Genomic DNA, 20,231 nt, shown 5'->3' on the forward strand with positions numbered 1-20,231 from the left:
CTATTTTACTAAGTAAGATTTTTACGAAAACTTAGCTACAGAAGAAGAGCCCTCTGGGAATAAGGATTAAAGAGTGTTGAGTTTCAAACTTTCTTGTGCTCAGTAACTACAAGAAAACTCCAGAAACTTCACACATAATACACAGTACTTTGCAGTGCATGCCCAATCCTAAATGTAAGTTTTTGTTCCTGTTTTATAACGCACCCTTGAGGCAGACATACACACACTCTCACAAGTGGTTTCTCTGATAAAAACATGCCATGCAACTAAGACATCAGTTATCAAACATAGTAAAAAAAAATTACACAGACTGAGTCCATAATCCCACAGGCTACCAACAGCAAGGATGATTTTTGTAGTTCAAAGTGTCCTAGTTTCCAAATCTAATTTTTTTCTGTAAAATATGTTTAAAGGAAATGAGAAAATTTATGGGCAACAGTCCCAAATATAACATTTTAGGTTCATCTATAACTTTTTCAGCAATTATTGTTGACACTGGTTTGACTATAAACATTGCATTGAATGTTAGGTGTTCATTTCCTGCTTGGCAAACACAGTTGGGCACAGAGTTTTTTAAGTTATTAACCCTCAGATTTACGAGTGTCTCAGGCGAGAGAAACGTCTTCGCTGAGATATGTGAGTAGATGTGCAGCAGTAAGATCTTGATCTGTAATAACCAACATGTTTTTGCAGAATAGCCCCTATCCAGAATTACACAGACTCACAGAACGGGTCAGGTTGGAAGGGATCACAGTGGCTCATCTGGTGCCACTTCCCTGCTCCAGCAGGGTCTTTACAGAGCACGTGGCACAGGATTGTGTCCACATGGCTCTGGAGTATCTCCAGCGAGGGAGACTCCACAGCCTCTCTGGACAATCTGTCCCAGGGCTCGGTCACTCACAGGGCAGTTCTTCCTCGTGTTCAGGTAGAATTTCCTGGGCATCAGCTCCTGCCCGTTCCTCTGCTCCCATTGCTGGGCCCCAGAGAGCAGAGCCTGGTCTATGCTCTGAGCCCTCCCTGCTCACACTGACAGACATGGATGGTGTCCCCTCTCAGCCATCTCCTCTTAAGGTTGAACAGTCCCAGCTCCCTCAGCCTTTTCTTGCTCCTCTCAACCCCTTTGGCTTTGATTAGATTGGGATGGATTTGCTTGCTGTTTTCCTCGTTTGTCTGTGTTTTGTAGGAGGGGTTGGACTTCACAGGATACAAAGTATTATAAAGAGACATTTATGTCCAGAACGTTGCGACAACTTAGGGAGTAGATAAGCTGCACATTTTTGTTGAGAACCCCTGGACACACATAGCTAGACAAAAAAGTGAAGGAAGGACAAAACTCATGAAATATGTGCAATATGTGAGGCATTATGAAAGAAGGCCCAAAGGTATATGTTTGAATATTTAACTATCAAATGATAGAAACAAAAGGAGGGAGACTATAGGAGCAAGGGTGGCCCAAAAACTGATATATTTCTGTTCTGTGGCCTTGAGACACCCACATAAAGTATCATTTGGAAGAAGCTGCTTTAAGAGTCACAGTTTCCTCCCCATTGACGAATATTTTAGTACGAATACACTCTGAGATACTAAAATATTTCCAGTTCTCTCTTTTCCTTCTTCCTCTGTCTCAGTAGTTGCCGGAGCAACCAGCTGTGGGAGGGGGAATTAGAAAAATGAGACAATGTGTATAATAGTATAAACTGGATTAGTCTCACTCTGTCAATCATTCTCTGGGCTCTTTGTGAAGTAAATCAAACACCAAGTTACAGCCTTCCCTCATGAGCTACAGGGATGCAGCAATGACCTGGTGGAGATTATTAAACTGTACATTTTAGGTACAGACTGCTAGCCAAAATCACAAATTACTTACAAAAACACTAAGCTGTGTAGGAGAACTTTAGAGCCATCTGACTGCCATCAAAGCAGGTGAGTTTTACAACTGTTCTATAGAAAACAGCCTCAATCCTTTCTAGAAAACCCCTTCTGATTTTCTGTGTGGGAGTTCTGTCTTGGTTCCACAGACCAGACATGGCTGCTTTTCCTCTTGAAGTACAATATAAATATGTTAACATTAAAAATAATGAAAAGGGTAAAAATCTAGAATGGCAGCATCCTTTGAATCAGTTGTCTTTGTTGATGACAATGTTTTGCCCAATATTTTCTAAAAAGGTCTAAGTTTCACTGCAAAGGTTTTATTGTCACCGTAAATTTTTTGGTCACTCTCTTTTCAAAAATTTTACACAATTGTGGGTTTGGGTTTTTTAAGTGGAGACATGGAAAGAATATTAATTACATTCTCTGATTGAAGCCCCTGTTCAGACCTTCACAAAGCCAGCAGTGCTGCTGTTTCTATAAAAAGAAGCATAACTGTGTATATCCTTCGGTTAGCCTCTTTCCCACCTATTTAATAGATGGCCTGAATAAGCCTAATTTGTTTTGTGTCTTTTATTGCCTGTAATAGATATAATTAACAATTATTCCCATTTACAGTAATACAAGGGCATGACTGTGAAGGAACAGTGTGACGGTTGTGTCACATGAATTCTTTTTGTGCCTCTGAAACTTTATTTTTCTTTTTTTTTTTTTTAATTTCTTTTTAAAACCAGAGTGGAAACATGGTGAGATTGGGGAACAGTGTTATGAGAGTATGATAGGCAGGGTCATATTGCATCACTGACTGACTGGGGAGGTGTTGAAGTAACAGGAAGTTTTTATGCAAAGCACCAGCATGGATTTGTGGATGTCTGTGCAATATGTGGGGCATTATGAAAGAAGGCCCAAAGGTATATATCTGAATATTTAACTATCAGATGATAGAAACAAAACATTAAATAGCCCGTGTTTTCAGTGCTCAGCAGCAGAGCATGTAAATACAAACAAGAGCCTTTCTGGCTAGCAGGCTTAGAAAGATTTTGAAGATAAACTAACTGAATATGGTGAAATAAGTTTTCACATGTGTCAGCCCAGGATCTCAGTGAACCTGGGACCTGTTCTATCTTTCTAATAAATCAGAGTGATCTCAGAACTAGATTCACCCCACTGGTGCTGTTCGGGAGTGTTCTCATTCTCCTTCCCTGGACAGAAGCTGTGATACAACACTCATAGCAAGAAGGGAGAGTAAGTAAAGCTACCTGTGAAGGCTTTGTGCTACTACTGAGTCTCATGGTGGGAATCTCCAGCTTCTTTAGTACTAAGCTGTAACAGGGCCCCTTTCCCCTATTCTCCGCTTCATATTCCAGAACAGTCAAAAAGGTGGGTCTCTGCAATACAGGAGTGTGACAGCTTACCTCCAATGCTGAGTTACCTTTCAAATGAAAACAACAAACAAGTTTCATGGTGCACTAAATTGCATCAAAGCATAACCTTTGCAGTTTTCTGGCATTTCTGCTTCCTTACACTGACTCAAGCTGGAGGGTTCATGATGAATTTTTCATTTAGCTTCAGCCCTCACACAAACTGCAAGAGGACAGGAAAGCTCAGCAGAAATCTGAAAAGTTCCATGTCCAAAAGGACAGTGAAAAACTGCTTTGTCTCTCTGTGGCTCTTCGCATGGTGTGCCTGTAGTTATTTAATCAGGCCATTATGAGTTGCCAATGGCAAGACAGATGTTTCTAAATGAAGCTGTGCACTCAGTAATAAGGACAGACCAAAGTGCTCAAGTGTTCTGCTTCACAGCAGGCTCCCCAAGACTAAGTTGTAAAAATTGTTTACTGTGAAGGCTGTAACCACATTATCATTATACAAGCCTGACAATTTATAAGCTTGTCTTTTATATGCATGCACTAGAAAACAGATGAGTTGCCCTGTACATAGTAAACCACCATTCTTAGTGTTCTCTAGTCCTTGGAAACTCCCTCCTGTATGCAAAGAGAAAGGCTTCAGGGATTTGTTAAAGAGACACCTTTAAACAATCTGCTTCATATTTTGCTTGCACAGCCACTGGAGATCCTGACACCATCAGGTCACAGGGCATCAGATCCTCAGCTACTGTGAACCAGCTTAACTCCACTGATAACCTGGCTGAAAGAGGCCATTGTAGGGTAGAAATATGCATGATGTACATTTCATTGCTGTGAAGCAACTCATCTTTGTTTACAACCAATATCCAGCAATGCTTTCAGTACCACGGATAGAGGCGTTAGCACAGGGCCCCCTTTCCATTTGACAAATTGAAGAGAAATTACCTGACTTCCATGACATTCTCTCTGTAATGGACATAATCAGGATGTACATTCTCTTGTGATAAGACTGCACTCACATCACCAGGTACTGACCAGGGAACAGCACTCTGTTGTGCAGTGTTGTACAGATACACAAGTTCTGCCTCCAAAAAGATCCTGATTTAATACAACAAATCCTCAGAGTAAAAAAGGGCAAATTCATATGCAGTAATATACTTCTGCTTTTGTTAATACTCTTACCAAGCACTTCATATTTAAAACAATATGCAAATACCAAAGGCTAATTGTAAACATCGGTAAAAAAGGGGATGACTGTTTTTCAGCTCCTTCACAGACAGTCTGGCGACTACTGTCATCACGCCATGCAATTTAGGAGGACTGTAAGGAAGCATTACAGTAAATAGTAAGATCTATTTATTTTTAATCATCACAAAAGTGTGACCAGAAGTCAGCGTTAGTATTTAAATAGGAAAGATAGGCAGGAATCATCTAAACCAGCTACTATAAATAACATTTTGCACAGTATTTAAAGAAAGCTGGAGCCAATAAGCAAACAAAAGAAATCAATTATTCAAATAAATAATACTTTTCTACTTTTCAAAGAACAGATCACAGCCTCTAGATTATTTCCTACTCCTATCTAAATTGTTATACACAGAGAAATATGCTCATTAAACAGAAACTAGTGTGTAGAAGGGCAGCTCAGAGCAGAACCAGGGTGCACACCTCATACATTGGGTCCTAGTCCTGCCAACAGCCCACTCTGGTACTGGGTGTCAAGCTGTGATTTGGGTGGCAGCTCAATGCTGAATACATATTTTTGAGCAGATCAGACCTCCCTCTCAGCCTGCACATTGCCTTCTGCCGAACAGACCATCTTTTGTCCAAAGCTTGCAAGACCTAATCTTTCCTGGCACCTCGGGATACCAGTTATTATTGTTATTATTATTACAAGTGCTGCAGTGCACTCAGCTCCTGAGTGCTGGAACAAAACCAGACACAGTTATGAGAACGAGAAAAGCACGTCCGTATCGTGCCAGAGAACCTGCAAAACTGTTGCATGTGTCTGACTCAACCAGCTCAGTTAACAGTGATTTAAGTCTTCAGTTCCATTTTAGAAAGTGTGGAGTTTCTCAGTCCTGAATCTATGCCAGACACTGCAACAAAACCAACACTGCAACTGAAGCGTCACTGGGAGAGTTACACCCTGTCATCAGCATATGGTAGACAATAATATAGCCATTAAAAACTGAAGCTAGAGGTGAAGTATCATTCCAGAACACAGCAGTCTCTGAAAAGTAAACATAGCAGATGCACTGGCTAAAATCTGCTACCAAGGTGCTGCAAAGCCATGCCATGTTTAAAAGCATCCACGTGAAACTTCACAATCAAAAGACGGGTGGGGAATCAAGGATATCAGCAACTCCAGTACCAGCCAAGTTGAAAGCATCACAACAGATAGCACACAAAGCTTTGTTTTTTCCTCTGGCCAAATCAAATACTTGATGAAACTTAGAAAATATTTTTCTCGATACTGTCTAGTACAGTTTTTGTGACTAGCTTTTCAAGATCTCTTGCCTCAGTGGTTACCTGGAAAATTATAAGGGGTTTGCAGGCTTATTAGGTTGTAAAGAAGATAGTTCTGCCAATAGAAGAATAATAGCTGGTATCTCAGAGACAACAAGGTCCCACGGATAATGTGAATTGGCAGTGATGTGTCTTTTTAACTACTCTTTCCATTGGCACTTTGGACAGCTTATGTCAATTGCCGCTTTCCAGAAAATTATGATTTCAAGAAAGCTCTCCCAGCACAGAACATTTGTTGAGCTCATCAATTCAGTTAAACCACTGAAGGTGTGAATTAAGTGCCGTATTGCTGTACCGGCTGCCTGAGATAACGAGGGAATAAAGTGGTCGTCATCTGTGCTTTCCAAATGTGAAACATGTTAAAGACTACCAATGTTTATGAAAATCCCTATACTAAATCCCATCTACTAAACAACGGGGGAGAGCAAACGTCCCAGGGATCCTTCCTCGGCCACCCGCTCATCGCTTCGGTGTGCGGAACGAGCCGCCCGTGCCGCAGGCAAAGGCTGGAGCACCCGGAGAGGCTGGAGCGCCCCGAGCCGCACCGGCTCAGCTGCCCTGTCCCTGGCACAGACGAGCTGTGCGTCCCCGACACAGCGCCCTCGCAAAGCACCAGCCTCAGAGGGCAAAACGGTCACACAAACCCTCCTCCCCGAGAAGTCCGAGGTGGCCTCGCCCTGCCAACAGGACCCGGGACCGCCCGGCCCCGCCGCAGCCGGGGCTCCCCGGCCGGCGGACCCGCACCCGCGGCCCCCACTCACTTCTCCCCAGCGCCTCCGCCTTCCACTCCGTCTCCTCCACTGCCCCGTAGCGCCGCATAGGTCTCTCGGCCTCGGCGCTGGCTGAGATGGACCTGCGGAGCTCCATGGCCGGGGGCTCCGCTCAGCCCATGCAGCGGCGCGGGCTCTGCGCGGGGCTGGGCGCTCCGTGCGCGGCGCGGGGCCCGCGGGCGGGGGGCGGGCAGGGGCTCCGGCACATGCTCAGTGCGGGGCTGGGGCGGGCGAGTCGCGACACAAAGCGGTGTCACACCTCGCACATGCTGCGCACACGCCCCGCCCGGCCGGCCCTGCCTCTGCTCGGGTGGGCACTGCCCGCCCCGGGGGTGCTGCCCTGAGCTCCGCGCTGCCGCTGCCCAGCGCTGCCAGCCCTGCCCAGCGCTGCCAGCGCTGCCCAGCCCTGCGGGCTGCGCTCCCCTTGGCGTAGCCAAACCACTCGGGCAGGCGAGAGTTCGCAAACCCGCTCGCTGCCAGGACTGTCCATCTTGTGGCCGGTGCAGAGCTGAGCACATCTTCTGACCTGAGCAGCTGGGAAATAATGGTAACATCCACAGCCATTCATGGCTTTTGCAGTCTAACACATCTCAGGCTGCTGTGCATGCAGCGTTTGGCTTTCCTAAAAGTCCTGCACTGACTGGAATGACACTCATTCCAGCATCACGTTGCCCCAAGCCAGAGAACAGCACTCAAACAAGTGATGCGATATTGTGTTTCTCATTTTTCATCAGCATGCAGCTTTGCTGCTTATGCAGCCTGCTGGGAATAAAGGAAATGATTTTGCAGGAAGCACAAGTGTGGTGATTATGATTGTTATTATTAAGTTTTTTCTTTTATTGTAAGGGAGGTTATATAGATTAAATCCGTGAACAGCATTTTTCAGTTGGAGACTATCTTTCTTAGTGAGATCACATCGCTCTTTACTGTGAGTGTATAATTTCTGACATAAAGACAATGAACCAGGAGTTAGACAGGTTGTCCAGTGCCCCACAGCAAACCTTTTTGCCTCATTTATAAAGAGTTACGGGGTACTCTGGGTGAATGCTGAGAAAGCTGATTTGTTTGTCACCTATCTTTGCCTGCAAAGCCTTGTCCTTAATCATCAACACTTCAAAAATACCACCTCTGGGTTCAGTGATACACTTACTAATTGGACAGGTGCACATTGATGCTGTTGTGTGAACAATTTTGTTTGAGGAGTGCTTCACGTGTTGGAGGTGAGAAAACCTCCACATTGCTTTTAAAATTGTAACAAAAAATTTCTCTACTTGTCTTCCTCAGAATTGGAATTAGCCAACAAGATGAGCTGGACAGTTTTAGGACATCCTCAGGGAAGTCTGATTTTTCTCTGTCAGATGTGCTCCCCAGAGATATGCCATGAATTGAGCACCAGACGTGCTGGAACAGCTCTTGTTGACTTTGCAGTGCCTCATCCTCACTGGTTTTGGCCTTTAGAGACGGAGCCCAAACAGAGCTGTGAGTCAAGCAGAAAAGCTGGTGGCAGGACTCTGCACAGCTGATTTTGGGTGACAGTGCAGCTGCCTGCTGGGGTGGGCTCGACTGACTCACTGGTAGAAGTGAGGAACACAAGTGTGGGAGGAATAAGAGTCCATCTGGGATCTGAATGAGAGTGGGACTAAGGGAAAAAGTCTGACTGGGGAGAAGGGCCAATTTTTGGTGGATCTGAGGACTGTTTAATTTCAAACCATCCTTTCAAGTTTTTTAGGTAATTACAACCCAAGTGCATTGTTTAAGAGATGGAGGAGTGATCCTAGAAATAGTTGAATATTTAAAGCACTGGTTTTGTTAGTACGGCTGAAAAACACCCACTTGCCAGAAACTTGGATGCAAAGAATTTACTTACATAAAGCAAAGAATATATAAGGTGATTTATTGTAACTAGGACGTTTTCACCTGCTCATTTTGAAAAGTCACAAAATCCAGTAAGGGTCCTGTTCTACAGAGTGCTGCACATAAGAGCAGGTGTGTGGAAGCCGCCCCGCTGAGGTCATTTGGACAAAAGTTTTTGCAAGAATAGGGCCTAACTATGTATCAATTATTTTGCTAATGTAAGATCAGCATTTTTATTACTGTGACTCTGGAGCATTGTTACCGCTGCATTTGCCAGTGGAATTAAATTTCTCTCCTACTGATGAGGTCTTTCAGTGGACCTGGCAATATAAATTACAAATGCATTCCTTTACTCATGAAGGCTGGTTTTCTTCTGCTGAAAGCACTGTTAACACAGAAAATACAAAAATTCAGGTCTCTTCTCACTGCTTTTAACATAATGCCTGGTAGAGAAACAGAGGTGCACTTCGCTCTCACAGTCATTTTCCCTGACGGCTTCAGTTCCCATTTCTCACTAAATCCTGCCACCAGGAGCTATAGCTGGGCAGGAATAGTTGGCAAATCCACTCTCCTATCTCTTGTTCTCTGGCCTCTGTCAGACATCACAGATGCCCCATGGCAGACATGACTTACTTAGATTTATCGGAACTATTTTTTTTTGTGCAGAAGGTCAGAACACACAGCACAAACTCGGGAGATGCAGCAGCAAAGAGTCAGAGCATAAATGTTTGGTAGAAAGAATGGAAATAATCTGCACACTTCAAAAGCTGTAGTTGTGACCAAACTAGAGATTTTGGAAACATACTTCTCTAAACTCTTTTCTTTCTCATTTGACTTTTGTCTTAGTAAATTCTTTCTACATTCACTGTCTTTTTAAGGTAAAAATTCCACAGAAAAAGCTGTTATAGCATCTGTCAGATACGCTACTAATACCATGGGTAGTGAAGTTGCCCATGTAGGAGTCTTTTTTGGCATTTGGAGCCATGTCCAGTGGTATGACTGGACTAACTGTTGTGCAGGTGAGTCACGGTGCAGGTGGCTTTTGCGTCAGTGATGGGTGTCCATAGCTACAAAGGAAAAACTGATGTTTGAGTTCAGTAAATTTAGATGTCGACATAAATTGGTCTGGGCTATTTTAGACTTGCAAACACGGCAGGCAACAAGTAATATTTCAGTGTGTATGTGGGCATGTCCATTTTGAAGTAATAAACATCCTGTGTAAATTTTGCAAACACAGCAGCACACAGCCCCAGGCAAAGTTCTCTCAGGACCTGAGCCTTTTCTCATTTCCCATGGTCCAAACTGTAAAGGTGACTTCTGTAAGCTTCCATTTTACCTTCACAAGTTGGCATTTTACACAGAGACCTCAAAAGTGCCTGCAAGCTGTGAGGTATTCAAAGCGACTGTGCCAGTGTCTTGCTGATTGATGCATGTCCGTATGCAGTGTACATGCTCTATTACCCCTGCATCCTAACAGGCAGGTCCACTTCTGTGGGCCATTTCACTACTCCCCTCACTGGAACTGGAAGCTATAAAGTCACTGCCCTGAATTCTGAAAGGTTTCTTTATGACTTGAATTTCTCTCTATATTTGTACCTGTGTTCCATTGGGGTTTTTTGCCAATTTCTGCCCCCAAACAGTAAGCAAAACACTGTATGCATATTTGCCATGATGTATCAGGTGTAATTATGAACACAAAATAATTCATTACTGTCTGATGACCATTCTGAACTAGATGTAGAACTAATATGTGATGCAGGAAATGGAAGCAGCTGAACACTCTCAGTAGGTAAGTAAAGGTGGTTTTTAATTCACAGAGAGGTGTAAGCAATGGCAGAACAAGAATACCACAGGGGACCAGTCTTTCAGAGGTAGATTTCTACAGGCCAGCATAGAACAGGAGAAAACAACTCGAGGTGGAAAAAGAAATCATCAAAACTTGTATTTTCTTTCCCAAATATTTGTGCAATGACAGGAAAGCTGCTATCCTGACAAATCAAAGAAATAATAATGAGGGTTTGTTCTTATGTATGCATACACTAAGTGCATGTTAGTTACAGTAAGACACTAATTCCAGGGAAGAGTTGCAACTTAAATTACTCTGCCACCCTGTAAAAGGGCACACAATTCAGAATGAAGCTGACACTTCCTCCACAGATAAAGGATCTCATGTGGTGCAGAACCTTGTGTGCATGCTTTGAGTCCATATGGGCCAAACCCTGTATTTATCACAGTCATCTGAGTGCTTATACATTTTAGTTCTGTTGTAACTGGATAAAGCACAGTAACAGAACTAGGGAACAGTTCTCATTCCCAGTCAGTTCCCATTCTCCCGATATCTCTGGTGACTGAACTACCTACTAGGCTACACATCCATGCTTCCTCTTGGCCTCTTTTTGATTCTATCAGTCTTGAAGGTGTAAAATGGAAAAGGGTGACTGTATCAATATCCCATTTTTAAGGTCTTCTGGCAGACGGGAGCATTTGCATAGGTGTCCCCTGTTCATTGCTTACACAACCCCAAGTGTGTGCACACTGACCTGATGTCATTTTTCCCCTGTTGTTTTACAGCCCCACTTCATGACTGATTTTCCCTGAACACAGCAAACAAAACCACCCATTCTTCAGTTTCTGAAGTTCTCTGATGTACCTGCTGCTACAGCAGAGCTGTCCTTAACAATGTCTTTTCTGACCATACTTCACACCTCATTAGGCTTTTCCGGGCCCAAGATTTCTTTCAGCACAAAAAGGCGCAATTGCTACTAGTGTTGCATAGAGGGGAATGATACATCCTATTATATTCTTTACACTAAAGTCTGGGTTTTTATCTGGACACAAGGTGCAAGACTTTCAGGCATTACCACATTAAATTAATAAACTGCAAAAAAAAGGGAAGGCAGTGTTTGGTAGGGTGGATGATGTTGAAAAGTATACGCAACACATACAGATGTGTAATCTGCATTCTTTGTTCTTGTTTAAAATGGATTACAGTAACTTTAGACATGGTGGACTGGCAATTGCATGTGAATTCTCAGTGTAACTTGGACATTAAGAGAGGACAGACAGTCCTGAGCGGTTTAAGAACAGGAATATTAGGCAGAGATAGAAAGAATATTATCTGAGGCATATGTGAAAGTCACTGGGATTAATACAGTGTTACTCTCTACATTTTAAATTAGAGGTTGCACAGCAAAAAAGGGTTTGCAAATGAGCTTCAAGAACGATATAGCAAAGGACTAACAGAGCTAAACCTATTACAGTTATCCAAGGAATAAACAAAAACTCTGCTTACCACTACATGCACAAAGAAGGCGCTTTGCCTGCTGTACCAAGTCTTTAAATCTTGTCAGAAAGGGAGTAACATTTTATTAGAATGTTAAGGCTAGGTTGATGTGGGTAGGTAATAAAATTTCATAAGAACACATAAATAATTTCTTTGAGATGCAGAAGATCCTCTGTTACTTGAAGTCTTTGGATAAGTTCCTAGAAGATGGCATTGGACTCAACATCACTGGTTTGATTCAGGAAGAAATCCTTGCTTTGCATTACCCAAACATTCAGAATGAGTGATCCTTTTTCTCCCTGTTGGCCATGAAGTCTGTGAAACAGAATTTTTTCAACTTGAAATCTTTCCATAAAGCTTCCTCCTCATTCTAAATATACAAGAAATTACAGCATGGAATGGACGTGGTGTCTCTCATCCAGCTGTGGAATATATTACTTCCTTCAGCCTCAAATCTTCTGAACCATTTCCTTCCCAAGAGTATCTCACACAAACTAGGCTGAGTAAAGTCCTACAGTAAGGATCCCATTTCTAGCCTCTGTACTCTAGAATAAAGTTGTTTATATCTTTTTCCTACCTGAATTCCTCCATTCCTTCTGCATATATATTATTTATTAATTCTGTTCTGAATTTTCTGTACAGAAATGGCAGATGACTTAATGTATGTAACAGAACTTTAAAGGGAGTGAATAATCCCTGCTTAGTTTTTACTCCGCTGCTGTGTTAAGATCTATGACATCAAATTGAGCTTTTTGCTGCGTGTGGTCCATGAAGATACCATGAGAACATTACATACGATCTGCCTTTGTTTATACACCTACTAGTTAAAGACAGACAGAGCCAAAAAACAGCATTTAATGTTTATTAAGCCTTTGCAAAAACATAGACAATTTCAGTCAACTTGAAGTTCATTATTTTAGTAAAATGCAAGTATTTCTTGCACATCTCACTGGATTGGCACTAGCAGTAGAGGCAGCAGCACAAGCAGGAAGCACTGGCACTTATAGCAGAAAACTGGAAGGCTGAAGCTGCATAGATTTCAAAGGTTGTTCTATAAAGAGAACTCAGCATATCAGATATGGTAACAGACTAGAGGCAGTTTCACCTTTGCTGCAGCAGAAACTGCTTATTTTATGCTGTGTTACTGGATGGGTGCTTCTGGTGTGAAAAAGAGGCCTTCTGGTGAATTTTCTAAGAAGGATGTATTTAGCACACTAGTAAGCACAGAAGGTTCATTTACATAAAAGATTTGCAGTAGAAAAATAAATTTTGAAATTCTCATTTTATCAAATTCAGACTCCACATCTCCGCAGCCATCCAGAATAACACGGAGCTGGAGCTGCACCTGATACAAATGTCTGCTCATCCCATTTCTTCTTAGAAAGGATCCATGGCATAAAAAGATCACCTGACTGCAGGCCCAATAGCTACAGGCAGTGTGTTGCTCCTTCCTGAGCACCTATGTGATGTGTAATGCTGTTCATCCTGTGGAAATCTGCATGTTCAGCTGGCAGTAAGATCAGTGCAATTCCTTGAAACAGTCATAAAGCCCTTATGACTGTTTTTCAAAGGGTAGCAGAGAGACATTAGGATAAATCTTGCCTGACTTTTTCTTATTTATTTTTTTTTCTCCCCAAAAAATTAGTGAGTTGCTAGAAGTAGCAAACAAAAGTTTACGTATGTGTCAAATAGGGCTGGACTAGGTGACCTGGGCTGGACATACAGAGGCCCTTTCCAACTTCAATCATTCTGTTATTCTGTGAAATTAATCATCTAAGCCAAAAAAGTATCAAGAAATAATGAAGGCTCTAACAACTAAGGGATTAGGTCCTCAGACTAAACTGTCAGAGGAAGAAAATCTTTAGAAGGTCCATTAATTTATGCACACTGAGAAATTGTTCCAACACAGCTTCATTATTTTGCATTTTGTGGGTCTGAAATGTTTGTGAGACCAATCAGTGCTCATAATTAAAAGAAAAAGCCACAAATTTTTTGATGTGAAAAGGGACTTGTGTTACTTAGCTGTCAAGTGCCTTAAGAAGAAAAACAGAGAAAGTGAAAGGCTTATGCAGGATCTAAAGTCTACTGAAATATAAGAGCCACAGGCTTCCATTACATGAAAGAATTGTACTTCAAGTAATAGAAAGATGGACAGAAATCCTGAACTCCCCAGCCAGAGAAACTTGAAGACAAAGCAGGATTTAGCTCAAATTCCCAAGCAAAAAGCTGGCAGCACAAAAGCAGAGAGCAACAAAGCACAGCTTGTATAAGCTTTAAAGCCATTTAAAATAAAAGATGGATCTTCCATTTATTAGTTAGTCCTGATGAAGAAAGGCATCAGAATTACACAGATTATGAGTTATAAATTCTTGATTCATCTGGGGATTAAGCTTTACCAACCATACCCATGAAGAAAGATTTTTTGCTCTGAGTTACAGCAAAACGTCACATACTGCTTATAGCAAACCACCAGCATTTCACTCTCCTTGTAATGACATTATTCTCCAGTTCCTTTCTCCAAGTGACAGCTACAAATCATTAAACACTTAAGGCACAAGCAGAAATAAAAATAAATAGCATCTGTAAAAAAAAGTTAAATACTTCATTAGCACACCTTACCTAAAACGTTTAGCTCTTACTAAATAGAACAGAATTCAGAATACCAGTCTGATCCCAAAAATATGAACAGAAAAAAGCCACTACTGAAATTGCTTCTTTATCCTGAGGACTTTATATGCACAAGAACAGTTTAACAGCTATAGCTGTCTGAAGCATTTGTTCACTCATTTTTTAAATAGACAGACAAAATGCAGTTAGTTCCTCTGTGGATTTCTACTCCTCCTGGGATGTCCAACATCAGGACTGCTCAATTTACACTATGTGATTCATGCAGCAACATCCAGCAGGGGAATTCAACTCACCAAATATAAGCATCTACAAAGAAGCTATTGACATAGCAGCCAGTCATATCAGCTTCCATGTTATAGATGGAGAGAAATGGGCTCTTACAGTGCACATTTCATCATACAGAGCTTAAACCAATTAACCAAGTTGGAGATGTCCATACCACAGGTGTCAAAAGTCAATTAAAATGAATTCCACCTTGAGGCTGTAGGCAGGTGTGCTCTTCCACATCTGCTTGTGCAGCTGAAGATGGATTTGCAGTGACTTGTCCATCCTGACAGGGAAGGTACTTCCTCCACCTGCCTGCCAGCAAAACAGGCTGTGAAAGCAGCCCCCTGCCATCTACCCCCCTCCCACTCATGCAGTCCTCTGGTCAAAGCCCTATGGGCACTTTGCATCATGCTTGACTACTGGGTTATGCTAAACAAGTTGATTTTACCTGAAATAGATTGGGCAGTGCTTGCATGATCCCTTTTCCTTTCTCAGCTAAGATGCACTGGGCTCCTACAGTGACAAATAATTGTTACCAATATATTAAGTAGCACAGCTGCTGGCCAAAGGAATGTATATTTATAGCCTAAGCAGGCTTTGGTACACTATTTAGACAAGACTGAGGAATTCACACATTCCTCAAAGTGGTTTATTATTGTTGTAACAGAGGGATGAGTCTTCTCTTTAGAATCAGACCCATTAAATCAGATACTCTCTCAAGCTTACAATTCAGTAACTTCAAGGCATAAAATCCAATTCTAATAGAGCAAGGGCTTCTTTACTGGTCTGATTTCAACTTACTGCAATCACAGAAATTTGCACAGTTCTGGTTCTGAGATACATATGCACATTTAAAAAATACCCATACCCAGACCTGATCCTCAAGCTGACAAAGCAGATCCATAATTAATTTTCACCTTCTCCTAGTCTCCTGTGTATAGTTACCCAGTGTCTTCTGGGAATAGGAATGTTTAAAAGCCATTTAAGGAAGAAATGGAAGTTCCTGATATATATATAGCTGGATTCTGCCATTCATGTTACTGTCCTTCCTGTGCTCTTTTTCTTCAAAATTTTAATTATATCTTCAGCATAATGAAACAGCTGAAAAGAGTGGAGGAGTCAAGACTCCCATGTATTCTTCAACACTTTGGCCCTTGAAGAGCAAAGGAAGCAGTGGCTGCACACAGAACAAAAACTCTCTGCAGTGCTTAGAGGGGTTCCACTGTGCAGGAGCTGCTTATGACTGACCCCAAGGGTCAATGGGCAGCATCCACCCCAAAGGACTCTGACCAAAGCTGTCTTTATTCTCCTAGCTAAGATAAAACATGTACAAATATAGTTCAGGTTTGTATATTCTACGAAATAATTCATTTTCTATATAAATTTTAATGTAGAATAAAAGAAGTTGGCCCCATAGAAAAGTGGGCTCTACAAACATAGCACTTACGTTTCCTCTCAATGAAACAGATTCAATGCCACTTTTTAGATATGGAATCCATTAAATTTTGTTCTGCAAGTAATCTTGCATTGATAACAATTGTCAAGTCCGACAACTGATGATTTAATGTTCTATTCTCCTTTTTCTAGCAATTACAAGTTGCTTGAAAATTAAATTACAGTTAATATTTCTCCCCAGTGAGGCAGTCTGACATGATGTGCAACTGCTTACATTGCCCTGTAAGTCAGCTGTTCTCAGATGAGATGGGCTGACAGCATGAAAATAATTAGATGTCAATATACAACTGGCCTCTTTTATGAAAAATAAACAGGCACAAAGACAAATTGTTCCACTGCTTATACTAACCACCAAATGTTGAGATAACTGCTTATTTTAAACACAACAATGAGGCTGCAGTGTGATTTACTGACTTTCACAAACTCAGTTTAGCAATTTAAAATGCGTTCAGAACTAAAGTTCTTATTTGTCTGATGATTCTTCATCTGCATTGACCTTCTCTCCTTGGAGCCACGTAAATGCTGACTTTGCTGTGCCATCTCCACTCTGTTGGGAAAAGCAAATGAAGGTAGCCCAGACAAAGCCACAGAGCCCAGTGTAAGCTGTTCGCAGGTGAACTGGGATCAAAATGAAGTTTGACAGCTGTGTTGGAAGGAGAGAGAGCTCAGTTAGTGCTCGAGGCATTGTTACACACCCAACAACTCTACTGCTTCTCCTGGGGTCAGACACCATGTGGCTGCACAGGACCAGGTTTTACGGCACAGAAAGGCTCACGGAACTCACGGCCCTGAGAACTCACCTGCACAAAAGGCCAGTACATCAGTCCTGTCTGAAAGGAAAATGAATCATTTGTTATTCTTACTGATTTCAACCACCAAGATTCATTTTTTCCACATTTAGTGATGACTGAAACATATTTGAGTGAAGTTAATAAAAGCTGTTCAATTACAAATGGAGTCGCTTAACCTAGAGGTTGCCATATTAAACTTCTAATCATCTTCATGAGCCTCTATGCTGTGAGTTTTTCAAACACATTATTCTAACTCATTTTAAATAAAAAACCTTAAGCACAGTTAAGTCTTCACAGACATCTGACACCAGACACAATAAGCGCATTTACCAGATGGGTGAACAAATGTTCAAACATGTGAACATTTGTTTCAGTCATTAATGAAAAATACCACTGAACACTATTTATATTTTCACACTTGCAATGCTCCTTCTACTTACTCATACACGTAAAGCCTATTTAGAAAAATCAATGGATCATTTATTCATAGAACATAAGGCCGATAGAAACCTTATGTTTTGATAGGCTATAGTGGGAGTGCTTTTAGAATCATCTTCTATAGGAATAAAAGTAATCCTTTTCCATCCTACCTTTATAGTTCTATACTGTGAAAAGAAATTCACATTGCAATCACATTTTCTCCTTCTATTACTTTTTTTTCCTGCTAATCCATCATTCTTCTTGCATCTGAGAAACCTTTAATGTTCTCAGCTTGCTGAGCTCTGAGGTGCACAGATAATTTTGTCTTGTGTATGCAGAAGTGCAAATCAAAGCCAATTGTTTATAGCAAAGTCTTCTTAAAACAAAGGGTTGTGTTTCTGAAAGTGAAAAAATTCTCACTGAAAAGTACAGGCTAAAAATTATTATCAAAGAAGATGTCTCTGTAATTAATGATTTTAATAGGTGTGCATAAAAGTGTTTCCAATAGTATCACTAACTAAACACTGTGTGTGGGTAGTCCTTAAGACAAAAGGTAAAAAAACCCTGAATCATTGTTGTATTGTAGGGCTGTCAGTCAAACAGAGTTGGGTGCAAATGTTATGTATATAAACACTGTACATTTTTAAATGGCATGATTTAACCCATCTGGCAACACTGCCTAACCCAAACTGCCTTTACTTCACATGGCTGCTGGTACGTAAAGCTTCCTACACATAATTAAATAATGGAGTGAAAGAAAGAGTGAAAAAAGAGGGTTGGAGGAAGGAATATTTCAAATATTTTATCCTTTTTTTTTTTTGCTTAGCTGTGAGATAAGCAAATTGCTTGCCTCACCTTATATGTATTCCAGAATTTCTTTTTACAGTCTGAAAAGATGTCCTCTTTCCTCTGAAGGATGCTCATACCTAGTGGTAAAATATTTACAATAATCAGAAAAAAAGCAAACAATTAAATCCTCACATTTTTCAATGACATCCCAGACCCTTCTCAAAATATATTGTAATATCTTTGGAAGAAAAGCTGATATTGTTACAAAAAAAACCATTCTGACTACCTAATAGTGCTACAAGAAATCTCATCTGTTGACTTGACTCCTAGCACTGACACCAGAGATCAGCTGAGATATACTGGGTGTACAGGTGGTGTATTATCTGTTTCTCTGCCATACCAGTCACCAGTGGTGTGGTGGTGGAACAGAGAGGATGAAAGCACCTTTTATACCCATGAGAGAGAGAATAAGGCATTTACCATATAAGCAGAGGCTCCTTAGTCCGACTCTGGGATTTTTCTAGGTATTCCCATGCCTTGAGGTTATCAGTATCTCTCAATGGATACATTATTTTACTGGTTCCCAGTTTAGGGACTTCTACTATCCCCTTTGTGGTCCTTCAGATCCTTCTGGTCCTTGGGCAATTCTCAGCTTAAGTTGTGACATAGTTAAGATTTTGAGAGGAAGTATCTGGTGTTTGACTTCTTTTTTTACTTCTCTTCAAAAACAAACTGAATGATTTCCCTGTTGGGGTCATAGAATACAGATCTCACAATGCCAGGCAAAAGAGGACCTGTCTTACTCTTCTTCCACATGAAGTTTGAATTAAATGAGATAATTTAATTACATTAGTCTCACCTCTTAATTTTCTTATTCCCTCATGTTTATTTCTGAAATAGATACTAGACTTCTTTAAAGTATCTTCTTACTTGTTAGCTTTTGAGATTAGCCATTAGTAGCATGCTGTATTTCTATAGACTCTCACAGCAGAAGTTGGTTCGCTGAACTATGGCATTTCCTGACATTTACAGCTGTGTTTTGGAACATGAGACAGCTGATGTTGAGAACTAAGCAGAACAGTTCAAACAGACATGGATGCTACAATCCCTGAAGGTGCTTTGAATTTTTTGTTGTTAATTAAAAACTACGTGCCCAACCGAGCTCAGGGCAGGCCTCCTTTGGTCCAGCACCCCTCATGGAAAGCCCTGAAGTGCCACAGGCGGTTCAGCGCCCGCGGTACCCGCAAGCATCCTCGGGGAGAGCCGCCGGGGTCTGCAGGACCCCCGGCCGCGGCCCCCGCTCCGAGCGCCCGGGTAGCGGCGTTTTGGGGTGCGGGAGCCGCGCCGGGCGGGCAGGGGGTACCCACCCACCCCGGCCTCCTTGGGGTGCCGAGTCCCGCTGCCGGTGCGCGCTCTCCGAGCCAGGCGCGGGTCGCGATGCGGTGCCGCTGCCGGTGCGGGGCTCTGCGATTGAGCCCCCGGCACTCACCCGTGTAGAAGGCGAGGACGGCGACGGGCGCGCCCAGGAGCTGATCGCAGAGCACCTTGCCCAGCACGGCGGGCGGGCGGCGGCCGGGCAGCGCCCGCTCCAGCGCCCGCAGCCACACGTAGCTGAAGTTGCCGTGGAAGGCCAGGGCCACCAGCGCCACGCGCCGCGTCTGCGCCCAGTCGGGCGGCTGTCCCCGCAGCAGCTGCTGCGCCGCGTCCCCCGCCGCGAACAGCCCCCCGTAGAGCAGCACGTTGCAGAGCCAGGGGAAGCGCCGCACCCCGCGCAGCAGCGCCGCGGCCATCGCCCGCCGCCGCTTCCGCCTCTTCTTCCTCCTCCTTGTCCTTCTCCCCCTTCCCACGGGCCCGCCCGCCGCCGCCGCCCCGGCCCAGCCGCCGCCTCGCCATCCCCGCGGCCCCGGAGCGCTCCCTCTGCCAGGAAAGGCCGGCTCCCCACGCCGGGCCCCGGTGGGTGATGGATGACCCGCGGTTTATGGCAGGGCAGCTGGGCGCCAGCTCGTGGGCTCGCCTCTATAGCGCCTGTGCATTCAGCCCGAAGATGTGATTATGTCGCCTGGGGTTTGGTCTAAGTAGTACCATGGGGTCACTGTGCATTAGTGCTGCAGCTATTGAGAAACAAGTGAAAACTAGGCACTGTTTCCTTATTATCTTTTAAAAATCATCTCCTTTTTGCCTGCTTACGAGTAGGTTATGGCTTTTTCTT

At 42.7% G+C, this 20,231-nt stretch overlaps 1 protein-coding gene across 3 annotated transcripts in view; it reads right to left on the bottom strand.

Moving 5' to 3' along the window:
* Window positions 1-19,866, bottom strand: part of BMERB1 (bMERB domain containing 1) — a 60,606-nt gene extending 40,740 nt beyond the window's left edge. The window contains exons 1-4 of one of the 3 annotated variants that reach the window (XM_069029845.1): window positions 19,512-19,866; window positions 18,089-18,159; window positions 16,823-16,852; window positions 12,514-16,665 (exon numbers count right to left, since the gene is read on the bottom strand). In XM_069029845.1, the coding sequence (XP_068885946.1) occupies window positions 16,486-16,665; window positions 16,823-16,852; window positions 18,089-18,159; window positions 19,512-19,812 (582 nt within the window). In that variant the 5' untranslated portion in view covers window positions 19,813-19,866 and the 3' untranslated portion in view covers window positions 12,514-16,485. Of the gene's footprint in view, window positions 1-6,526; window positions 6,714-12,513; window positions 16,666-16,822; window positions 16,853-18,088; window positions 18,160-19,511 lie in introns of those variants that run through there. The other 2 variants (XM_069029846.1, XM_069029844.1) reach the window with 2 other exon arrangements.
* Between the last annotated feature and the right edge of the window lie 365 nt (window positions 19,867-20,231).

Source organism: Aphelocoma coerulescens, chromosome 14 (genome assembly GCF_041296385.1).
Source record: "Aphelocoma coerulescens isolate FSJ_1873_10779 chromosome 14, UR_Acoe_1.0, whole genome shotgun sequence".
Lineage (NCBI taxonomy): Eukaryota > Metazoa > Chordata > Aves > Passeriformes > Corvidae > Aphelocoma > Aphelocoma coerulescens.